This window comes from Cervus canadensis, chromosome 7, assembly GCF_019320065.1.
Source record: "Cervus canadensis isolate Bull #8, Minnesota chromosome 7, ASM1932006v1, whole genome shotgun sequence".
In the NCBI taxonomy this organism is placed as follows: domain Eukaryota; kingdom Metazoa; phylum Chordata; class Mammalia; order Artiodactyla; family Cervidae; genus Cervus; species Cervus canadensis.
Window position 1 is genome coordinate 69,987,415 of NC_057392.1, and position 24,281 is coordinate 70,011,695.

At 43.2% G+C, this 24,281-nt stretch overlaps 1 protein-coding gene across 3 annotated transcripts in view; it reads right to left on the minus strand.

Moving 5' to 3' along the window:
• FNDC3B (fibronectin type III domain containing 3B) overlaps positions 1–24,281 on the minus strand; it is a 352,029-nt gene that overhangs the window by 59,465 nt on the left and 268,283 nt on the right. For all 3 annotated transcript variants that reach the window (XM_043473729.1, XM_043473727.1, XM_043473728.1), the window contains exons 11-16: positions 22,878–22,931; positions 8,984–9,108; positions 7,576–7,750; positions 5,456–5,542; positions 4,118–4,256; positions 2,013–2,084 (exon numbers count right to left, since the gene is read on the minus strand). In XM_043473729.1, the coding sequence (XP_043329664.1) occupies positions 2,013–2,084; positions 4,118–4,256; positions 5,456–5,542; positions 7,576–7,750; positions 8,984–9,108; positions 22,878–22,931 (652 nt within the window). The remainder of the gene's footprint in view (positions 1–2,012; positions 2,085–4,117; positions 4,257–5,455; positions 5,543–7,575; positions 7,751–8,983; positions 9,109–22,877; positions 22,932–24,281) is intronic.

The following is a 24,281-nucleotide window of genomic DNA, read 5'->3' on the forward strand; positions in this document are numbered from 1 at the left end:
GCAAGTGGTGATGGTGTGAGAAGCCCCTGGGGCCAGCTGGGCAGGGGGAAGCAGGCTCAGCCATGAGGTTCCTGGTCAGCCCAGGGCACCACTGAAGAGCTTCTCCCAGTTCTTATCTGCCTGGAGGTCACAGCAAGTGAACTCCCCCCACCCCACCCCTGCCATATAGACAAAGTCCTTTGGGGAAAGGCCTGCTGTCTCCATGGAGCCCCACTCAAGACAAAAATACCCAAGACAGTGACATTAAAGATGAAACACTCAGTGTGACCCAAGTTATCTAATCACTTCCGGGGATTAAAGAAAGCAAGCGGGCCACTGAGGGGCCTGGGTGAGGCCGATGCCACGAGGCGAAGAGCACGGTGGCGGAGGCTGCTTCAACCAACCAGGACATTTATTCCTCCTCTGCTTTGCTTCCACTAACACTACGTTTCCAGAAGACTATTTGAAAGGAGCGTTTTACTCCATGCAGTTGTTTTAGGGAAAATGCTTTTACCCTCTTCTAGGACAGTTACTTGGAGAAGGAAATGGTAGCCTACTCTAATGTTTCTGCCTAGAGAATCCCATGGACAGAAGAGCCTGGTGGGCTACAGTCTATGGGGTTGCAAAGAGTCAGAGATGACTGAGCGACTAACATATACACACACACGATAGTTACTAACTTCCACAGATACTCTCAGCTGCTTATTAGGCCAGATTCACAATAAAGTCTGGCGAAAGAAATGGCAACCCACTCCAGTACTCTTGCTTGGAAAATTCCATGGATGGAGGAGCCTGGTAGGCTATGGTCCATGGGGTTGCAAAGAATCGGACATGAGTGAGCGACTTCACTTTCTTTCTACAATGAAGTCACATGAACAAGGGCCATATAGGAACAAGGCAGAATAATAAAGACAGTCATTCTGACATAACTGATTAGATGACCTGCACTGAAAAGGCAACTAGGATCAAGGAGTACAGAGGAGATTAAATTAATCACTGATGTCATGCGCTAGCACACTGTTAACTTTAAGTGCAGAATGGCATCTATTTTTAATCAGTAACAGTGGTCAGGAGAGCCACAAAACCTCAAAATATATTTAGTTTTTCACAATGAGACACTGAATATACATGACTTCTCTCAAAGGTCTGATTTTTAGCATAGAATGTGATTTTATGTTAAGAACAGCTATGCCCATCTCAGTATTTTCATGTTTTTTGGCTTAAAATAGGGTAGGGCCCAACTGATGTGAAAATAAAACATTCCAGGTGGCTATCGTGGCACAGAATAAAAAGCAAGCCACACACCTGCACAGACTGTTTGTAAAAGTTGCTGTTAACTCTTTTTCCCTCCCCATGTGCATCACTTTAAAAAACAAAGTAATAGTTACAGGGATCATTAGAGTGGTGGTGAGACAGGTGTCATTTTTATAGTTCTGAGGACTTTACTTTTTTCTATTAAAGCATAATAAATTTTATTAGAAAGAAGATCTAAGAATTTTTTAGAAAACACTATGGAAGGAATCTGGTCTCTAATACTGTCCCACTTTAGCTCACCTAGTAGTAATGTAATGATTAGTAAGTAGTAATGATTAAATAATCTGAGAAATCACAACAAAAATGAAGACATTTCCTGAATTTGTTACAGTGTGTTATGCTTGTCAGCAACCCACAACAATATGTTGTTATCCTCTGTGCACTGATTTATTCTTCTTGCTGATTGCTTCTGACACTTTCTCTGCTTATAAGAATTTCTACAGAAAGTATGCCAAGAGAGATGAAAAACATATTTATTCTCTTAATGAGGACCTTTGGCTTAAAGAAGTGACAAAAACTTTAAAAAGCATGATAAAAATATACATATCATGCAGACTGATCCCTGATGCTGTGTTTCAAAGAAAAAACTGTCAACATGTGACTAAAGCCCATTTACCGTAGTACCTCTATCAACAGAATAAATGATCGCCCACTATTATTATACAGATGTTTATCCTATTAGAAAACAGGACTTGAGTAAGAATTTCTACAAACTTCACCTTCAGAATTTCCATCAGTAATCTCCAGCAAGTACTTGAGTATTTCTGAACCACCATTGTCCTTTGGAGGATCTGGAAAGTAAGCAAATGTTTTATTAATTATAAAAGCATATTGACTTTTGTTAGTAAACATTATTAGAACACACAGAACCATGTAACATTAGACTGTATAAATTCTGGATTCAACTAAAAGACACAAATAACATTTCGCCCAACTCCTTACTTGAAAAACAAAAGAAACAAAAACACCACGAAACTTTCTATGCAAAGGTTACAGAGCTACAAATGCCGAAACGTTAGCATTTAGTGAAACATGAACAACACTCAAAATATGACCTTATTTTTCTAAGAGTTATGGTCAAATATTTATTTTGAGAATTCTAAAGCCTGTTCTTCAATATTTTGTGGTTTTTATATAAAACAAAATTCATGTACTTCTTTTCAAAAATTATTTTATTCTTTATTTCACTTAAATCATCATGACCACATTCTTTGGAGAGATGGAAAGAGAGGGAAACGGAGGTGTAGAAATTATTGATGAAATAAATAAAACATCAGAATAGAACAAATATGTTCATCACAGTTTGCTACTAAGCAAACTTTACATCCCAAGTGAACCTAATGGAAAATCAGATCAACTAGAACCTGTATCAAAGAGGCGGTTTGAGAAAGGGGTTCTGGCTTGTTACTAGAACCCTGTGTACCTCAGCTACTTGTTTACTGCTAACCCAGGGCCTGCAAGAATTTTCTTTTCTGAGCAGAAAAATACCCTTTTTCAAGACTACACAGAATTTGCCTCTACTATCAATTGGCCATCTCTATGTTTTAGACATATTCTCGGGTTACTCATATAGATTTAGAAACTTTAATTCCTGTCTCTTTTCACCTATAATTTCCATTAATACACATGAATTTCAGTAGTAGATATTTATAGCAATATTTAAATAGTTAAATATTATGGCACGTGGGGCCTCCCGGGTGGCTCAGACGCTGAAAGAATCCGCCTGCAATGCAGGACACCTAGGTTCAATCCCTGGGGCAGGAAGATCCCATGGAGAAGGGAACAGCAATCCACTTCAGTAGTCTTGCCTGGGAAACCCCATGGACAGAGGAACCTGGCAGGTTATAGTCCCCGGGGTTGCAGAGTTGGACAAGACTGAGCGACTTAACACTTAACAATGAAAGTAAATATTTAGCATTGACAGAAATTTCTAGGATATTCTGAGAAAAGAAGCTTTAGATCTGGCAAAAAGCACACCTAGATTTTTTTGTTTCTTTTAATCATATCCATGATGCAGGGAATAATTCTGCCTCAGAATTACCACATAACTTGAAACAGTGATATGTCTCAGTGGTTGGTCTCCACTAATGATTTAGTTATGCTTTACATTTCCTTTGTATCACTTAACTGCCAGGTAAAATCTTTTTTTTGTCTGTTAGGTAGTTACTATTATTATATGATGTTAGTGATGATCATACACATTGTAACAGTTTCACATACAATTGCAAACATCTGTCAACATTCTAATGGCATTCGTTTCATTGAAATAATCCATGCAGCAGGTGAGGCACAATATCCTTCTATCAGATTCCTACAAATAGCATATAATGAACTTCAGTATGGAAACCTCCTGAAGTCCAAGACTTCTGATTATATACAAACAACAAAAACTAAAGTCTTCCTAATTCATTGTAACTTAAACATTCTGTAAAATCTAATACAACTTAACCTAAATTTTGAAATCTATTTTCAATACTAACTTTATAAATCAATTTTCATATTAAATATTGCTACATTTTAAGGGAAAGTTACTGAAGAATGATATATTCAGAGACTACCACATACAAATCATTAATACATTAAAATACAGGCAGCAGAAGTGTCTTACAGGAAAATCAGGAAGTAAATGAAATACTCTTGCAATTGTCAGTTTTATCAACTGGTGGCACTGTCAGGATATTTCTAATATATATATATTTCAAACATGTAAAACTCCCTCAGATGATATGGTTTCTTTGTTAACTGGTTTGTCACTACTGAAACGAATCAAGCTTAAAAAAAATCTGTCAAAAAAAGCAGCAGTAGCAATAGCAATAAAACATACCCCATTTGACACTAAAGCCATGAGACATAACTGGTCCTTTAATGAGGGGTCTTGTAGGTGGTCCAGGCCTGTCAGGACTCGTTGTACAAACCAAAACTTCACTTGGGCAGCTTTTCCCTTCCATATTAGAAGCAGTCAGCTGTAACACAACCAATAACCCATTCATATGCTTTATATAGTAGGTCTTAAACCAGTGGTGACTTTCAATATGGCAAGATCATGGTATCCATGAACTCAGATACACACACATACTCTCCCTCGCTCTCTCACAATCCCAAACTACTAATTTATAAGTGTTTCTTTAAATGGAGTACTTATTTTCTGCATAGTTTACTTAGCCATTAAAAATGAAACAACAAGGTAGGTTTTATGTAAAGACATTTTTACCTTTTCAAGAACACAAAACAAAACCAGTATGTCACCACCCAGTTCATTTTGTTTTATGGAAGGAAAATGCGGGGGTGGGGGGAAGCAGATACAAAGAACCATGCTGACCTCGATTATTCGGGAGTAGGACAGTGCCACCTAGTGGAGAACTGCTGGCGGCACACCTCTGATCTCACAGCCAGCCACCGAATAGCAAGGTTTTTTAAAATATCAAAAACTATCATTTTCCTTTAGTGGTCACACATTCCACTTGATAATCTGACAAATATTTACTGAGTGACTCCTACAAGTTAAATGACATGATTTGGTTCACAAATTAAGAGAAGGAAAAAGAGAATCAGAAGACCACCACATCTCTCCAAAGGCGCACTGTTGCGCTAGAAAGAGCAGTGCTGTGCTAGGGTCAGTGAAGAGGAAGGCAGCAGAGAAGGCAGCCTGCTGCCTCCTCTCTCCTAACGAGACGGCAAAGCTGTCTTCTGCTCCAACACAATGGCCCATGGTGACATTAGCAGTGCTTGTCCAGAGCCTAACGGGGGAGGGGCGCAGGTAACAGAAGAGAAAACGAAAAATGGCTGAGAAAGAGAAAATGGGCAAAAGAGCCAGGACAATGAAAAAACAGGAAATCTGATGAAAAGAAGAAACTCTTCAGAAGGATGTAAAGTGCAGGTGAGAGACAGTACGCTGGGCACCTGGTCTGAATCTTCCTGGGCGAGGGCATCTGGCCTCGTTGTTATGTAATTTACACTACAGTGACAGGTTTCTTTTCTCAAAAGTTGGGGGTGGGTTTTAAAATTAAAGTATGGTGTGTATTTTATAGATACTACTTTAAAAGTGTAAAGTGCAGCCACCTTAAGAAAGTTTTTAACCTGTACAGTTGACTTAAAATGATAAAGGGGTAAAACAAAAGAGCTTCATTTTTAAGTAGTTCAAGCACCCAAATGGCTGACTTACCCTGAATTTATACTGTGTGCTTCTTTTGAGATTTTTCACAGTACAGGTTAAATCCTCTCCAGTGTATTTTGGGTGGAAAAGGTTATCCTGAAAAGGCAAAGCCAGAAAGAAACATCAGTATCATAAATTCTGGGCATTAAATCCCTTGTATGTAGGAGTTTTATACTGCCTCCTTCCACCATCACAGTGGGCCAGAAGTCTGGCAGCTATAGCAAAAATAGGGCCAGAATCCCATGGTGCTTTAAGTAAAACTTTAACTGTTACCACATCATAATCTGTCCTGATCTGGGCACTTTTATTGTGAGACTAAAACACTAATGTGAAAGAGAACAACGCTCTCTCTTTGAAAGAGTGCAAATTTGCTTTGGAATAGATGCCACCATATACTTTCCTCACAGAGCAAACTTTTTCTGGTTACTCAATAAGCATTTTAAACAAAGAATTTAACTACCAAATTAATGAAGCAGTATGTAGTTAAAAAAAATTATTTAACAACGTTGTCATGAAAAAAGGCTCTTGTGCAGAAGTCCTCACTGTCAAGCTGCAATGTGCTATGGGGTTGGGCTTTCTGACACAGTGTCTTCTGGCCAATGGGGAAAGGCGAGCTTGGATGGGGAAGATGTAGACCTTCAACGGGATAAATGCCCCACTGACAGCTAACTGTACGGAATTCATACAACAGTATTCTTAGTCATGCATGCATCCATTGATCCAACCCCATTCATCCATCTGATCTCAGAGCCCCTCTGATGCACCAGGCTCTCTTCCACACTCTAGAGGTTTAGCACCACCCAAGAACAAAGTCTTGCCCATCAGAAACTATATGACAGCTGGAGAAAGCAATTAGAAAAACTCTGCATACAAATATGAAGCATGTTGTGTGGTGTTAAGTGCTATAAGATGAAAAATAAAGCTGGGTAAGAGAACAGAGTGAGTGATAGAGCGAGGAAGCATTGCTTTCTATAGCTCTCCAGGCTCAATGAAGCAGTCACATGCAGCTCTTCCAATTTAAATTAGATACAATTAAAAATTCAGTTCCGTGGGCTGACAGCCACATCTCAAGTGCTCAACAGCCATGTGTGACTAGGCTCTATCTTATTACACAGCACAAATTATAGGACATCTCCATCACCACAGAAAGTGCTCCTGGACAATGCTGTCATACAAGGCGGTCAGGGAAGGGCTCTCTAAAGAGGTGACATGTGAGAAGAGACCTGAAGGGAACGAGGGAAGTGACTCAAAGATATCTGATGGGGCATGTGAGTCAGAGGGCACAGGGGTTGCAAAGGTGTTGTGGGAGGGCATGGCTGGTGCGCTCAGCGGGATGACAGCAGCAGGAACAAGGTCAGGGATGAAGACCCTGAATTCGGAGGACCTGCAAGTCATCGTAAGAGTACTGGCTTCTCCTCTGGAAGAGAAGGGAAGGTGCTAAGATGGGAAGAGTTCTGAGCAGAGCACTGACATGCCGTGTTTTATTTAACAGGATCACTCTGGCTTCATGTGGAGAACAGAGTGTAAGGATGAAAGTAGAGAAAATACTTAAGAGGCCATTCCAACAACCCAGGGACGAGATGATGGGGGCTGGAAAAGTATAGTAGCTGTGCAGATGCTGAGAAATAATCAGATGTCTGGGTAACTTTGGAAGGGAGATTTACAAGGATTTGTTGACTGATTACATATGAGGTCTGGTGGCTCAGACAGTAAAGAATCTGCCTGCAATGTTGGAGACCTGGGTTCGATCCCCGGGTTGGAAAGATCCCCTGGAGAAGGGAATGGCAACCTACTCTAGTATTCTTGCCTGGAGAAGTCCATGGACAGAGGAGCCTGGTGGGCTACAGTCCACGGGGCCAGACATGACTGAATGACACACACAACACACATACGAGGCCAAGGACAGCCCCACAGGTTTCTGGCTTCCCCAAATGAAAGGTCGGGGATGCCATTTACTGATCTGGGGAAGACTGTGCGAAGGACAGGTTTCTGCTGGTGGTTGCACTGGTAGAAATTAAGAGTCTTGTTTCCAACTTAGGCAGTGAATCTAATTTCACAGTGTATCCTGTAGCTGTGATAAAACTGACTTCACAGAATGCACACAGAAGCATGACGTGTGCCAGACTTACATTTTCGTCCTCCTGGATTTCCAAGGTGTAGGTGACTACTTCCTCAGGTGAGCAGCCTTCTGGTTTATTCCACTGCAGTGTGACCCATGTGACCCCAGCTCGAACGAGTCTTGGCGCCGAGGGCATCTGAGGAATGTTTCCTAACGTGTAGCACACCACCTCTTGGCTATACCCGCTGGGGAGAAACAGACCCGGTGAGACACATTTAGGAGCATGTGGAGGAGTCTCGGCATTTCAGAAGCTACCATGTGACTGGCTTGGGCTGGTAAGTCTGTGGCCTGACAGGTTCAGAGAGCAAAGGCAGGCCAGGATCCTTTGTGTGATGTTCCTCCCCACAACTTCAATGGGCCCCAATCACCCACTCCCTATTTAGTCTACTACTAGAAAAGCATACTGTGTTACAGGACAATATGTTTAAAAATGTATTTCTCCCCACAGGCACCTAGGAGTGAGCACAGTGTGATGGTGACAAGCTATGAGCCACAGCTACCAAGGAACTGTCAAATCAAGGTGTATAAGGGCAAACAACTGTCTACTGATAAAATAAATGTTTTACAAATATGTACGCTGTGTTTTCCAAAAGTTTGTGGATGCTTTTAATTCATTTATAAATTCTGAAGCTGTAGAAGCCTTTATCATTATGACTGTTCAACTAGTGAACTCTAAAAATACAATGGCTATCATGGGTAGGGAAAGAGGGCTGAAAAGCTTGTGATCTTAACAAGTTCTTTAGGCTGAATAAAGGGTTGGGACCAATCATGTGTTGAACCTTTAAGAAGATTTTCAACAAGCAGTGATGAAAGAAAAAGATTTTTCCCTTAATCAACAGTTACCCAGGCAGTGCAACTGAAATATGGTCTTTTCAAGGCACTTTTAATCTATTGAGGCTTCACCATAAACCTGTTCTTGCCTTTTCCTAGCAGCTTGGAGGCAAGCCGTGAGTCCTACCCAGTCTAGATTCTCTCCAGTCTTGTGAGTATCTGCCTGGGCTTGACAACAATGGATGGCCCAGCAACTCGTTCTTTGTATCAGGAAACACTCAGACATAATTGAAAAAGGCAACTGAACGAGTAGCTTGCTAAAGTGATGAAAGAAAAAGGCACAGCATCTGAAAAATAAAGTCCTCAGAGGATTCCCTTTCAAAATCTGTAGTTACCTTTCCCTTGATTCTCTGAGATCCCTAGTGGGCCTTTCTGCATTACAACCGGCAAGGCTGCAAAGAGGACACACAGTGGCATTTATCACCTCGGAAGGGGCCTTCTCGCCTCTGAGCAGGATTCTCTTTTGGAAAATCTCCAGCTGGTGTGGTGTGGAGGCAGCAGGCGACCTCGCCTTTCAGCAACGTGAGGGGAGGACTCAGGGACACCACATAGAGGCTTAAAGGCGCGAGGACTGGGCAACACCATACCTGGTGCCAATGTCATTCCGAGCAGCCAGCCGGAACGTGTACCCCATGGCTGGACACAGCTTTGTCAACTTGCAGTGCTTCTGGCTCCCAAAGAAGCACTGTCTGAAACCACTGTTTCTTTTTCCCTAAAAGAAAACAACAATGTACACAAAGTTTAAAAAAAAAAAAAATAAGAAAATGAAGGAGCATTTTGAACAACTGCTTAATTTTCTAGCTTCAGTGAACAAAACCAAGAGAAGGAAAGCACTCTACAATGAAATGCCATCCTTAACACAGGCACTACAGACAATTCTGTTACTGAGACAGGTGGTGTACCATACTTGTGGTATTTTGAAAGAGGACTTTAGTCAACAAAATAGAGAAGGCCCTTTTCAGGCACAGGGCAATGCTCAAGTTAAGGATCACAGTGTCTCAGGTCTTCTTCCTCACTTGGTCAAATGGCCCAATCTGGCCCATTAGAGTACGTCTGCAGCCTCACAGGATCGCTAGCTCGGGAACTGTACAGTCTTCCCCGGTGGCCCAGCACTCAAGGATCAATCTATGCATCCCTGCAGGTCACAAATGTCCTCCCCTGCCCGACCCCCCCCCCCCCACCTCCCTGGTCTTCTCTCTCTCCTGCTCTGTGGCAGCTCCCAAGCCCACACCTGTACATTCCGGCTGGAGAGCTGCTTGCATGCTCATCCCTAAACGCTGGGCACATGCCTTTGACTAACTCTTGTCCACATCTGGTCTCAAAGCAGTGCTTTGGACAATCTGGGAGTTCTATCAAGGCTAGTAGTTGAGCTGAAGGTCTGACGAGGACTTGGAACATCAGTTCAATTCATCTATGTGTGTTACAGCCATTCTTAAGTGTTTTATGAGGCTGGAAACACATTTTTAATGCATTCCTAGCCTTATGTGATGCTTCAAATTCCTTGAAGTAAAAAGAAAACACTCCAGTGGGTTCTCTTAGTAGATCTAAGAAGAAAAAAAAAAAAAAACTATTCTGTGCCATGCTCAGAGGCATGGAATACTCATATCAGCAGTTTTCTAGAATGTTTCACACCCATAATTCACAGTAGTTTATCTATGTTCATGCAAAAGAAAATCACATGCTAATGCTAGATGAATCTCAGCATTTTAATCAGACAGCCAAGCCCAGGACTTTCAGGACTATGTTTAAAGCTCTCTATTATATAAAAAACAAAGAAAGCACAGTTTTCTCCTTAGAAAATGTAGGCAATTCCTTCCTTTAAATAGGCCTCCAAATGCTTACTACTTAAAAAAAAAAATTCCAGGTGACGTTTAATTCAAAATAAGCATACAACTAGCTTGAAGTATCACTAGGCTGAACAGATTAAAAATCACCATACCACAGTCATCCTCAAACTTTTCCCAATCTCCCCTCCGAAGCAAGGTGGTACCCTTTCCAAGGAAAAGAGTAGAAGCCCTAACAGTCTTAAAGAGCCAAAGTTCATATTATCAAGGGTTCAACACACAGTCAGGTACAATGATGAAAAATGGTAGGGGTGGGGTTGGAACGGGGCAGTAAAGCATATGTTTCTCAGCAGCAACTTGGGCAGTCACTCTGTGACTGGCAAATCATGCCCTTATGCTTACTTTAACCTTGAGCATTAAGGTTGCTGCAGACAATTTATTCAAAGGAAAGCCGTTTATGCATACATTTGCATAATTACATCCAGTGTCTGATTATACTCCGTGCGCTGCACGCTCTGGTATGTTCTGTATCCATTTCAAGCAGTAGCGTGAGCCACCTTTTTTCCTCCTCTATTTCTGAGCTCAGAGTAAACAGTGCAAGAAAGGCACATCCTGCCGCCACGGAAGCCTTCCAAACCCAGGTTGGCTCCCCTTCAATGCCTCGTTTTTCCTATTCTTTGTTTGGTCTCCTTTGCCCATTTCTGGTGCTTAGAACTACAGCCAGTAAATAAAAGTCAGTCTGTTCCTTACCAGGTTGATTTGCTTTAATATGGAGGAAACCAGCCTGTGGTTTAAATGAGAAAAAAAGAGTGGGGAGGCATCAATGATGGGAACTAGAGTTTTATTTTAAAGGGCCAGAGCACTGGGGCTCACTAAAGAACTGAGAGAGAGAGCCATTCTGTGACCTTTAGGAGGTTTTCCCATATTGCCAACATTAAAAAAACAAAAAAAATTCTATTTCAGGATCAAAAACAACTACTAGATAAACTCCAGCTTGTTTAGGTAAATCATGCCAAATTTTATACCTTTCCCGATATCCTACTATGTGCATGAACTTCAAGAACACAGAGAATGACCCAGAGTTGGTGGAACTTTAGAATCAAGTTTTAGAAAAAGTACTTGTAGAATATGAAGGGGTGAGAGTACAAATGTTTCACAGAGTTAAAAAAGAAAAGCTTACTGGTGAATTTTTAGAAGTTACTGAATATAAAACAAAAAAAAAAAAAAAGAGGAGAGGAAGTAGGTTAAAATATTTCAAACAAGAGAAGTTCTTGAATAAAATAAAATACTCATGTATGACAAGGAGTTTAATATAACCGGGATACCTGGGAAGAAAGACAATTAATATTCACAAGAGTCTCTGCTAAGAGGTGGGCCAGTGAAGATGGAGAGCACTGTGGGCTCCCACGTGGGATGGCTCCTGAGTCACCCTAATCTTCCATGAAGACCATGCCAGGTTCTCTGATGGCTTTAGGCTTAGGCATCAGAATAAGTACACAGTCAAAGGCACAGGCGATGTAAAGAATCTGCTTGTAAACCAAGCGTGACCCCAGGTTGCAAATAGCATTTATAAATTAAATATTATCCAGTTCTTCCTGTTGACAGAAATGGATAGGGTTTTAAAAATATAATGTTTAGAAGATTTAAAGACTCAGAGAAATGGACAGGAGTGATAATTCAATTGCTTATCAGGAATTAAATATGTCCAAGCCACTGTGGTTAGTGAAGTTTTACAAACAGTAAATCACAATTTCCATATTTGATAGGTAGCATGGCTCCAAATGATTGAGATATTATACTCTATATCATGTTCCCTCTTCTAATAAAATCTAAGTTAAAGCACACAGGATTACTGAGACATAATAGCTGTACCTGGAAAGAACAACTTACGTTTTAATAGGTTAAAGTTAGCTTCATGCAAACTTTCCTACAAAAGCATGGTACCAATGGAAATGGACAATCTCTCTGCACTGCAGGCCTGCTGTCTTCAATAATCTGGTCAAACATAGGCAGCAGAGACACCCATGGCTGAGGCGTTGCCCTGCTCAGCTACTGCTGCGAGGCCACGTGTGGGGTGTCACACAGAGGGGAGCGCGATAGGCCAAGGAGCCAGCTGCTCCACGAGGGCAAAGCTGAGACACGGATGGCCAGGAGCACCCTGATTCTGCATGTTGGGAGATCACGGATATGCACCCCGGGAGCAGTCAGGATCAGAATCTCTCTGAGGCGAGCACTCGAGTGCCTCTTCTCCCAGGAAGGAAAGAAAACTTCACCCAATGAGAGCAGAGGTGACAGGAGGCTGGAAATCCACACTGGAGGCTGGAAATGCGATCGTTCTGGCACAGACCTAGCCACCACACTACTGACCTCATTGGACATGAAGCCCCAGCGTGTTCTGGACCAGCTCCCTACTGCCAGTGTCCACCAGCCAAAAAGAACAGATTTTCAGGGTTCCCTGACTTGTTTCCATTTCATAATCCTGGGCATGCCCAAATGCTTTTTCCTACCACGCACACTGAGGTTCACTCAAGGACAAGGTTAATCTTCACTAGAACGAGAAGAAATTTTGGAGACAAACCAGCTGTGTGTGAATAGACTGCAAGGTGCTCACTTGGTGGGGAGTGAGGCATCACAAACCCACGCTGCTTCTTTTTTCAGCTGAGTTCCTCTTCTCACTCGTGAGTTCACATTTCTCGCTAATATGCATCATCCTACACTCAGACCTAGCCTGCAAGCACCCACTCATAGTCCTGGGCAACGAGACAAATGGAACTGTTTTCCACCCAGGGCACTTGTCCTCCACTGCTGGTTAAAACTGCTCCTCAGAAAAGCACTCGACTTGCAGGCGGCTCAGTCATGGACACGACATATATCAGATCAGTCTTTCCACAGTCCCAAGCTCCTGTTTGGCCTCCATCACCTCTTGTTACCATTGAACAGAAATACTTGGCGTAGAATCTATATTCTAGACTCCACTGATCAGCTTAAGCTCCAGCCCTCCAGGAGGCCTGGTCCCTGATGCCACTGAACTCAATTTATCAGAATTCACCAGACCTAGTCTGTACATCTCATTGATCTGATCCTTGGTGAACAAGGGGCTCTTTTCAGTTCTCAACTCACACAGTACGGGGTGGCGGTGGGGGGCGGAGGGGTGATGGTGTGCGGATTATCTTGGGGGGGCAGGTCCCAGCCATCCCACACTCAGAAAGCTCCACTCTGCCCACGTCTGTCCCCCTCCATCCTCATTTTCACTCCCTTGGTAGAAGGGTCACACATTTGGTTACAAGTCCTAAGAAAAATCAGAGTCCACATGTTCTTTTAGGTCCTACAAAGTTCCTGCTACGTTCTGAAGAGTGCCAGCTTTCTGCCAGACTGTGAAAGGACCCGATCTCAGACCAGCAGGGGTGAAAGAAGGCAGTGTGGGGGCGTGTGAGGCGTAACTCCTGTGGCTACAGAGCAGACAGTGAGTCACTCCTGGAGACAGTTTTCAAGATGAGTTAATATAAACTTCAGGGACAAAGATATCTCGAAATATTATTTCACTCTTTAAGATGAAATCTGGGGGTAAATTATAAATAGAAGATTTAAAATATTTTAAGTAATATATTCTCTATTTTCTCACTTTATCTTCTGCCCTTTTACTATCTACTTAAGTATTCTTTTTAATTGAGTTAACAATTTAAAATGAGCTGTTAAATAAGATGATAAACATATTAGTTTCTATGTTTATAAACTCCCTCAAAAAAGGAGGGGGGGGGGGGAGGGAACACTTTGCTGATCTCCTGTGAGTCATCCAAAGGAGGACGACACATGAAGTGCAACAGTAAGGCAGAGACACTAATTGCCAGGAACGCGGTTTTTCTCGTGGGTTCCCTGTCCTCATCACTGAGGGAGCAGGCATTGACCTCTCCCATGTGTTTAGTGAGAAAAGCCGGGTTTGTGCATCACTGAGTCACGGCCTGTCGGGCCAGGGGTCTGAGTCCCATCCTATTGCTGTGTTTCTGGGGCACATCTGTCTGCCTTCTCCTCTTCCCAGAACACTCAGAGGAGAGCAGGGGCAGGAAGAGAGTTACGCTGTCCTTCCTAAGTCCACACCCTTTCAGGGCATAGTACCTAAAACATCGGCTTCCCTGGCGGCTCAGCGGTAAAGAATCTACCTGCAATGCAAGAGACATGGATTTGATCCCTGGTTCTGGAAGATCCCCTGGAGGAGGGCATGGCAACCTACCCCAGTACTCTTGCCTAGAGGAGCCTGGCAGGCTACAGTCCATGGGTTTGCAAAGCGTCGGACATGACTGAAGTGACTAAGCACACATCTAAAACACTGTATGTGCTACACAAAGATAAAGGGGAAAAGATCAATAGATTAGGACAGTCAGGAGAACCTATGTCACATGGTGATGATTCTAAACATGTCCAAACATTCCTTGATTCCCCATCAGAGAGGAGCAAAGCCTATGGCCCTTTCTCTTGAACGTGGGTGGGTTTGTGACTCTCTTGTCATGACAGAGTGGAAATGAAGCTGTTGTGACTACCAAGGAGAGGTCTGAAAAGGCAATGAAGTTTCTGTCTTTTTACCAGAACATTCACTTTTGCAGTGCTGATTCCCCTGAAGCTGCTGTGCTGTGAGAGAGCCTGAGACAAAGCCCCACCTAAGCCAGCAGTGACCACCAGACTTGTGAATGAGGATCCCGCCAGAAGGTTCCGAGCCCAGCCAACAAGCCCTCCCCAGCTGAAGCTCCAGGAACTGGAATGCAGACGAGCTAATTCTCCAGTGCCTTGTCCAAATTCCCAACCCTGAATCCATGAGAAAAGAAAAGTGACTGGTTTAAGGCACTGAGTTTTGAGGTAATTTGTTATGCAATATTACACTTATCTATTTTGATGTCCATATATGTTTATAATGTGAAGTTTTTTATAAACTTATAAATTTCTCCTGCACTATAAATATAAATAGCCAGGATGTAAGGGAGCAGAAGCAAGTGTGCTTGGATACAGTCAATGTTCAACATCTGTCTGCATAAAGGGCCCTCTCAAAGCCATCCAACAAAGTAAGGCTTTTGAATAGATTTTTTAAATTGTTTCTGTAGAACCTAAAAAAAATGTAACAAGATTCCTAGATAATAAAGATCACCCAAAATTGTTAATCAATGGCAATGCAGTCACTTCATCTTAGAGTAACATTTCAGAGAATTAAAAATTTTAATAATGGTATCTCCAGAGTTGGAGAAAACCCTGGGGAATATTTTTATATTTAAATACAGATACGCAAAAGTCTTTGGGACACAGCTTAGGTATGGCATACCCTAAAGCCTCAAGAGTGAGCAAAGTAAATAATCTATCAAAGGACATCCACACGCAATCACATCTCTACCTGTTTGATATCCGTTTACAACACATAATGGAAAAAAGCTCCAGTGAAGAAATCAATTTACGGATGTGTCTGCCTATCTGAAAAGTGGTATCTAAGTAAAAAGTATTTGATTTATAACATACAACTAATTGTTAAAATCTGTCTAAGTGTAGGTGTTAATTTGTAAAACTATGTAACTGAAAAAAGATAAAAGTAGCTTTTCCAAATCTATGTTCCTTCTTTATTAACTTAGTATCTTTATAGAGCTGCTCTTGGTACTTGGGAAGAGGAATCCTTAAAATGGGTTGGTTCCCTGCTAAGGAACTTAACACAGCCATAGCCAATTCTATTCATACAACTTACATATACTCCAACTATTTCAAGCCACAGTATTTTCCTGCCAGGAGTGGTTCTGTAGACCGTGGGGCATGTGGTTGCTCTGGCTAACGGTTCCAGTTCCCCTGGAGTGTACTAACAATCTTGGAAGCTGGGGTTTCTAACTCTGGTACTAAAGTATTGACATATATACGTTACCGTGTGTAACACAGCTAGCTAGTGGGGAGCCTGGTGCTCTGTGATGACTAGAGGGGTGGGGAGGGAGATGGGGTGGGAGGCAGGCTCAGGAAGGAGGGGTTTTACATGTATATATATAAGTACACACACACACACACACACACACACATATACACACACACACACACACATATATATATATACACACACACACATACACACACACACACACATATATACACACACACACACACACACACACACATACACACACACACACACACACATATATATATATACACACACACACACACATATATATACACACACACATATACTTATAGCTGATTCATGCTGTTGTACGGAAGAAACCAACACAACATTGTAAAGCAATTATCCTCCAAGTAAAAATAAAAATGGGAAAAAAAAATAGATGAAGTTGGCTGACATTTTCAATTGCCTTCAAATTAATAGATTGGAAATGATCCTTCCTGCTCCTCTTTCTGGCACAAGAAAATAAGAAAGGCCAACAAGTGTGCTAGAACCCATGGTGAACCAGCAACCTGTGTGTGACTTGTACTCCTCCTGATGTTTCCTTGATCTATGGACCTCCTTCTCTTACAGGCAACATGCATTTGGCTGTCAGGCCCCATGTGCTCATGGCCCATGGCTGCTGGATCCAGACATGGGCTGAGCGATGCTGGGCTGGGTACTCTCTGTGACAGCATAGTTCAATCTGTCAGAAACATCAGTGATAAATCAAATAAAAAATAAGGCTGCACTGGCCAACTGAACTACTGCCAGGCTCAAAGATTTAGTCTGCTAGTACATCTATATTTAGAAGTTGTTCCAGGGCTGGCGGACCCTAGGCAACATCAAAGATAAATGTTGGCTTGAGAAATCAAAGCTCGTAAGTGTTTAGCATAACCATCTATAAGAAGGGGTTCAGAACAGGGAGGTGGGTGGATTCCAAAGTTCTTTATGCCAAACCTCACTCTCCCCTCAGTGATGCCTCTTTCACTTTACTGACCACTCTGGCACAGAGGAGATTTTCAAAGGTAAGAAAAGGGGGGAGTTTGTGGCTGCAAGATACCAAAGGAATACTGCATGCATTTTATTCCCTGGCACACTAGTTTTTTATATTAGTGGGAGGATCTTGGCTTCCTAAAACAGCCAAGGATGATCCTCTGGTTCAAAACCAATAAATGCAATGTTTCTGTATATCCCTCCAAATGTGGAGGTTTGCCAGATGTCGAGTGCTCTGATAAGATAGATGTGTTGAGACTGTCCCAAAGAGAAAGAAAAGGAGATGCAAGCGGGTGATTTTACAATAGGCTGCCTATACAAGGGACGAACCCAGGGATGGCTGGCTTCAGTTTACCACCTAACCAAGGCCCAGGTGGCCATCCTGTAGCTGGAAACTAACAAACAGAACAAATGAGCTGATGAGTTAGGCGCTGAGGAAACAGGTGATACAGCCTCAGCCGGAAGTTCTCCAGAGTCCGCTGCCCTAACACATAACTCCCTCCTTCACACATGCGACAGCTGGTAAAAAGCATGGAGAAGCAGCTTCTGGCGTGCAGACGTCTGAGGGAATGAGAGAGCTCCTTGTAACTCAGCTCTGCCTTTGATGCCTACGGACCTCTCCGAGTTACTAAATCCTTCCTTGCCTTGCTTCCTTCCATAGAAGCTGCAGTGGAGGAAGCTATTCCCCTGGCTCTCTTGGATGTGGCAGTGAAGACTTGTGATGTGGCAAAACTCTCTCTGCCAGCTCACTAATTTGGCTCTTATGTAAAGATGCTTTCTGATGGACAAATGATAAAGGACTTACTCATTCTCACTCTCGAGAATGAGCAGAAGAGCTCATGGGCCTGGGCGAGTGGCAGCCTCCCCTGACTTGCGTCCAGGCATCAGTGATGGACTGGGGAGTGGACACTGGCCTTTCTGGTATTCTCCACTGGAGCAGCAGGCTATGTAGCCGCGGGCAGCAGGGCTCCCAGAGACAGTGGCACTCATGGCAAGGCTCTCTTCATTCTGTAAGTCACTCTGCTTGTCAATGCTATGGTTCCTCCTGGAAAGGCTATTGTCTAACCAGAAACACCATGTGCAAATTCACTTATGGCAAGAAGCCTTTTGAAAGACTACCAATACTAACACCTAAGTTAAACAGGTGCCTAAGAATTGATGCTTTTGAATTGTGGTGTTGCAGAAGACTCTCCAGAGTCCCTTGGACAGCAAGGAGATTAAACCATTCAATCCTAAAGTAAGTCAACCCTGAATATTCATTGGAAGGGCTGATGACTGAAGCTGAAGCTCCAATACTTTGGCCACCTGATGTGAAGAACCGACTCATTGGAAAAGACCCTGATGCTGGGAAAGACTGAGGGCAGGAGGAGAAGAGGGCGACAGAGGATGAGATACTGGATGGCATCACCAACTCAATAGACACAAGTTTGAGCAAACTCCAGGAGAAAGTGAAGGACAGCGAAGCCTGGCGTGTTACAGTTCATGGGATCACAAAGAGTCGGACATGACTTAGCAACTGAACAACAAGTTAAACAGGAATCTGATTAATAAATCAGAAACCAAGCACCTCCTTATGAGGCCAGCTCAGTCCCTAAATGACAGGATGCATGGCTGGGGCCTGTGGCCTGCTCTGGGTTTCTGCAATGGGGCTGCTGAGCCCAAGCTGGCTGCTTTGTGGGTCCCCAGGGGATTCTGGGCTCTACCTGCTGCTGGCCTTTTCTGTTTGATTTCAAAGTATCCCTTGATTTCTGCCGTATTTATTTCATTCGTGGTCTACTGTTTGACAGCTGTGTTCACTCATTAGTCACCGGGAAACCCAGATGTGACATTCCTGTTCGGGTGAGCTGAGTCACGTGGGAGGGAGAGATTCTTGAGAACTCCACTAGTCACATTCCCACAAAGCTATTTTTCTGGTTCCCTCGAATATTCCCAACATGTCATGTCTGGAAGCAAAGCTAATGGCAAATTAACATCTATATATAGCATTGACATCCGTTTTTGTTTAGTTCAAACCAGAGCCATTAACCTCAGGGCTCCTGTATAAATTCCCGACAGAAAAATGTCGTATTTCTTTCACACAATCCTTCTATAATTGTTGACTTTTCCTATCCCAGATCTGAACGTTAACGTGCTTAGGTGACATGAAATAATCATCACACAGAATCTGTCATTGCCCAAGTTATCTCATTCAATCTTAACCTACTTGTGAGACTACTTGACAGACACTTTTTCAAATGGAGAAGCTGAGACCCGGGGGGTTAAATTTGACTAGCTTGAGACAAAGCAGAAACAATCCAGTTCTCCTTGGGTGAACACCACACCGCTGAACACATCAAATGAATCCATGCCACGTATTCACAACGAGATCTTAGGAGACCTGCATGTACACTGAGGAACAAGCTGCTAATAGCAACAGTTAGCATTTCTGTAGAGCAGGAGTTAAAACAACATCTAAGAGCAGAACTCACACTTCAGCTCATCTGAGTCATTCCAACAAGGGGAACGTGGCCAGGAAAGGCTACACCTTTCCAAGTTATGAAAACTGATCTATTTCAGGGGAAAATTGAAACCAATGGCTATGACCGAAAAGCCAGTGACACCTGTGTGTTCCATTTTCAGCTGCTTATTACTATCTCATAGTTACAGTTACTTCCTGCATTGATGGAAAAATTAAGAGAGTGTCTAGGCACAATTATTAATGGAGAAAAGTAGGCATGCAACACCCTCTTGCAGAACCATTAGTGAGTAGCCTCCAGGTGAATTCTCTGAACAGTGATGTGACGTTACTGGCAATGAACTTAGGAGAGAGGACATGTCACTCCCCACTCCCCCACCCCCCACCCCTCCGCGCTTCATGGTTCTGTTTTCTGTTCCCCAATTAGGGTCACACCTGTCTTCAGAGACCAGCAGGCGGCTAGCTATTGATTGAGGTGGCTTTCCCCAAGGTCAACTCAGCACAGCGTTCCCAGGGGTGGCACCCAGCGGCCGCTCTGCTACCGCTCTTTCATTCATGACGGTCTTTTTCTAGAGCCTGGCAGCTGTACTTGAAGATCTGTACTCTTGGTTTACTAACACCTTCAGAATTTTACACGATTATTTTACTGGAATGGTGATTAAAAATTGAGGCGAAGAATAAAGTATTCTGGGAACTTTAGCCAATGCTGATATGATAAAAATATAGGGACACCCAGACATCCATGGTGGGCATGTATGTGGATGGGGTCACCTCACCCAAGCTGGATTTTCAGACCAGGTGCTCCAGCAGGAAAGGGGCAGGTGTGACTCCTGAACACAGGTTTCTTGGAGACTGAAGGACACCTGCTTGCCCTCAGGCGGAGATCTGCTCCTCTGCACACCCTACTGCTGCCCTTCAAGCTTGTTTCTACAGCCCTCTGGGTGCCAGAGAGGCCAGGGGTGTGTGGCTGGAAGAGGCGAACTCTGGCTCTGGAGAGGGCTGGGTGTGGGGGGAGTGCCTCCGGCCTAAGGCTGCTCTGTTCTCCTACCCCAGTGCACCCCCCGCCCCCCCAACCGCTGCGGTCTGGAAGGAGACCTGGTAGCCCCTGCACTTGGCTCAGAAACCACCAGCGAAGGTTTCAGAGGGAGAGGCAGAGCCTGGTACACTCACTTCCTGCAGGTGAGATGGTGTGCTGTGCGTGTATGTTTGATTTTCTTCCTTGAAGAATAATTAAGCCACAGGTCATAAAAGGATTCCTGTGATGACCTGTAGCCAATTAGCCTGAAATCTGCAAGAAAACTCATCAGAGCTGACACTAGTAGAAATTCAAATTGGGAGGGTGTATAAAGAGGAAAGGCAAAGAACCGGGAGGAAAACGAGGACAGGATGGAAGGAGAGCAAGGAGGGAAAAGGCGGGAGAAGGCCCCAAATAAACAACTTCACACTTTGTGGTCACCAGTTAAGAGTGGGTCCTATTGATTATAAATGGTGACAGCTTCTCCATTTCCTCTGAGGCTGTAGTATGTTCTTCCCAGAATCGTGCCAGGACACTTTCAATTCAAATTCGAAGGGAAGATGGCCAACAACCGAGTCACCATTACCACTTCCTGTAGCACCTGAGTTTTCCTTGGAGGGCCCATTCAAGCACTCAACTTCTCTGACCTTACTTAACTTATGAAGCCATGGTCCAAGGCAGAGAAGAGGAAAAACACAGGCGCGCTCCACCCACCACCCTCCCCCAACACACACACAGTGCTGGGCTCTGAGAAGGCATGTGAGAGGAAAAAAGCCTTCTCTTTCCCGAATCTATCTCTCCATGTAAAACCTCAACCACCAGGGCCATAGGGGATGGTTTCACCTTCCAATCAAGCCACCTTAAAACGAAATCCATCTAATCTGTAAAATATACCAGTTAAGTCTGAGATTTCACCAATCTGTACATAGGAGCCATTCACAAGGATCCTACAAACAATAGATCATTGTCTTTGGTAACTTGGAACTCTAGCTGTTCAGACGCAACCCAGATGGGAAAATATGCTTCTGCAAAAAGAGCCCCCTCTCCACATCAAGATGTCATCATGAGAATTTCACCGTTTTCATTTAACATTGAGTTAAAATATTTTTTCCTACTCTCGACAAGTTGACTTTTTGCCTAAGTTGTGTGCTGAATTTTTCAGTGCCTTTAAATTTAAGTCACAAAGACTAGTTAACTTGGATGGCACCCCAAATCCCACATTTCCTGTATTTCAAATCCTTAGTCCGTTTGCTCTACCACAGAAAGAGAATAAAACATGGGTAAATGAATGAACAGAATAGAATAGTACTGTTGCTTTTTAGAAGGAGAAGATTTCTGCATCCAGTGTTTCCAGCCTGAGATTCTGTGCAGTGTGACTGAGGCCAGAAAAGCACTGGGTCACTGTTCAGTAGAGAGCGGCCCTGACTCTAAGACTTCACCATGGATACTATACAAGGACGCTGGTGAGAGAAACACCAGAGGTGGCATTGCTCTAGGACGGTCTAGGTAGGGTAAATGCACGTGGGCAGGTGAGACCTCCAGTGCAGCCCACCCTCCACGCCCCACTCCCAGACAGCATTCAACAGGGCAGAGTTCGCACACAGAACTGAAAGCAAAGACACAAATTAGGCTTCTCAGGCCACAGTGTGGTATACCTTATGGAAACTATCGATTGAGGCTGGCCCTTCGCAGTCAAGATAAGAAAGAAGTCAGTTCTAAATACTCATTAAAGTGAAGTGAAAGTCACTCAGTCATGTCCGCCTCTTTGCGACCCCATGGACTATGGAATTCTCCAGGCCAGAATACTTGAGTGGATAGCCTTTCCCATCTCCAGCGGATCTTCCCAACCCAGGGATCGAATCCAGGTCTCCCTCATTGTAGGTGGATTCTTTACCAGCTGAGCCATAAGGGAAGCCCAAGAATACTGGAGTGGGTAGCCTGTCCTTTCTCCAGGGGATCCTCCCGATTCAGGAATCAAACCGGTGTCTCCTGCATTGCAGGTAGATTCTTTACCACCTGAGCTATCAGAGAAGCCCTTAAAATACTCATTAATGTCTGGCCAGATAGTAAGGCCTTCAGAGCAGTTAGACCCTGTCTTTTCTTTCTGTGGCATTTCTTGCAAATAAGCCAAGTAAATATATTTTAATGCACAATTCACTACATTTCAGTCCATTTTCATTTTCCACAGTCAATAACTATTGGTTTAAATTTTTCTCTACTTACATTATTTTTTCCATGTGTTTAGCATATCTTCAAAAAAGAATAAAATGGCATTTGTTCAGCAGTTTAATTTTTGAAAGGTGTTTTAGATGGATGAACATGAAAATATGATTACCTCATCCCACTCTAAAAGGTAGTTGGTGATTTTTGAACCATTGTCAATTGGTGCCTAAAAAAAAAGAAAAGAAAAAAGAAAAAAAGAGATTAGAGAAAACTGTTTACAGACAAAAGTTTTGAGCTCTCCACCTTGGTTCAAATACACTATCTGTGCTAGTCCTAGGCTCTTCCCATAGGGCAACAACCCTCTGTATCACCTCCATTTCCTTGGTCAAACATTACCACAAACCAATTTTAATGCAAGTCAACTAGTAGGGAGAACTCTATTAATAAATCATACCCCACAAACAGCCAAGCCTGCCTTGCCCACCACCCCTACCCTTTACACCCACACAGTACCCTAGTTCCTTTGTGGATGAAACTTTTAAGAGACACTTAAAAGTTCAAGGGCAAGGGAGAGAAATGCAGAGAAACAGGTACAACACGTGGGGGTCTGACAGGGTAAAGCTGACCCACCTATGTTTAAGAGTTCAGAGTCTATATTTTTGTAACTTCCCCCACACAGTTTTTGTTTGTTTTAAAGAGGTTAAGATTAGAAAGCCTTCTGTGGCATTAAGATTGGCCTTTTTTTAAACACTGAGAAAACCTGGGATCTCCTGGAGAGATTGCGAGGGGCAATTAGCCCTTAGCACTTTAGCCAGAAGAAGTTTCATCATTTCCTTTCCTCCTAAAATCATAATACAGAGATCTCCCTCACTGAGAAAATAGGCTTTGGACAATGGGAAGAGGAGTAGAAGACTCGAGAAAAGACAGCTTTGTAAGGTCAGACCTGCCCGCAGTGGGTGCTACAGTGGGGTCCCTCACAGCACTAGTGAGACCACGTCCAAGCACGTCTCACGCCTGCACCTGGATTTTCCCAGGACGAGAGTCAGGGCTCCACAGACCACGGCGAGCTGCCCCCAGCAAAAGGCAGCCGAGTCCCCAGAACTACACGGAAGCCAGCTTGGCTGTCTGCCACAGGTGGGCTAATATAAGTGGCTCAGTACAGCGCTTAGTTTCTTTTTCCAAGAATGCATGGGTGTTCTGAGGGACTAGGAGAATCTATGTAAATCCCTTACTAAACTGTCCTGGTCTTATACAGGAAGCACCCAAAAAACAATAGCTGTTGGTTCATTGTTCTTAATAATAAAACACCCAGGGCTCAGTAAATATGAGTTAATTAACAAACCCTTATCCCTCGCCTCTCCTTCCTTCTTTTCCTTCTTTCTTCTGAGTCCTAAAATCTGGGAGTTCCAAATTTTTTACTCCCACTCACTCCAAATACAAGTGAGTGTTGTATATTCTACTAAACTGTAATTTCAGGCTTTTGTGGGCTCAATTTGGGAGAAAACAAAGGGATGTATTTAAAGTGTAAATAACGTATGAAATCAAAGCTTTAGCTGAGAACCCATTTCTCAGGTAA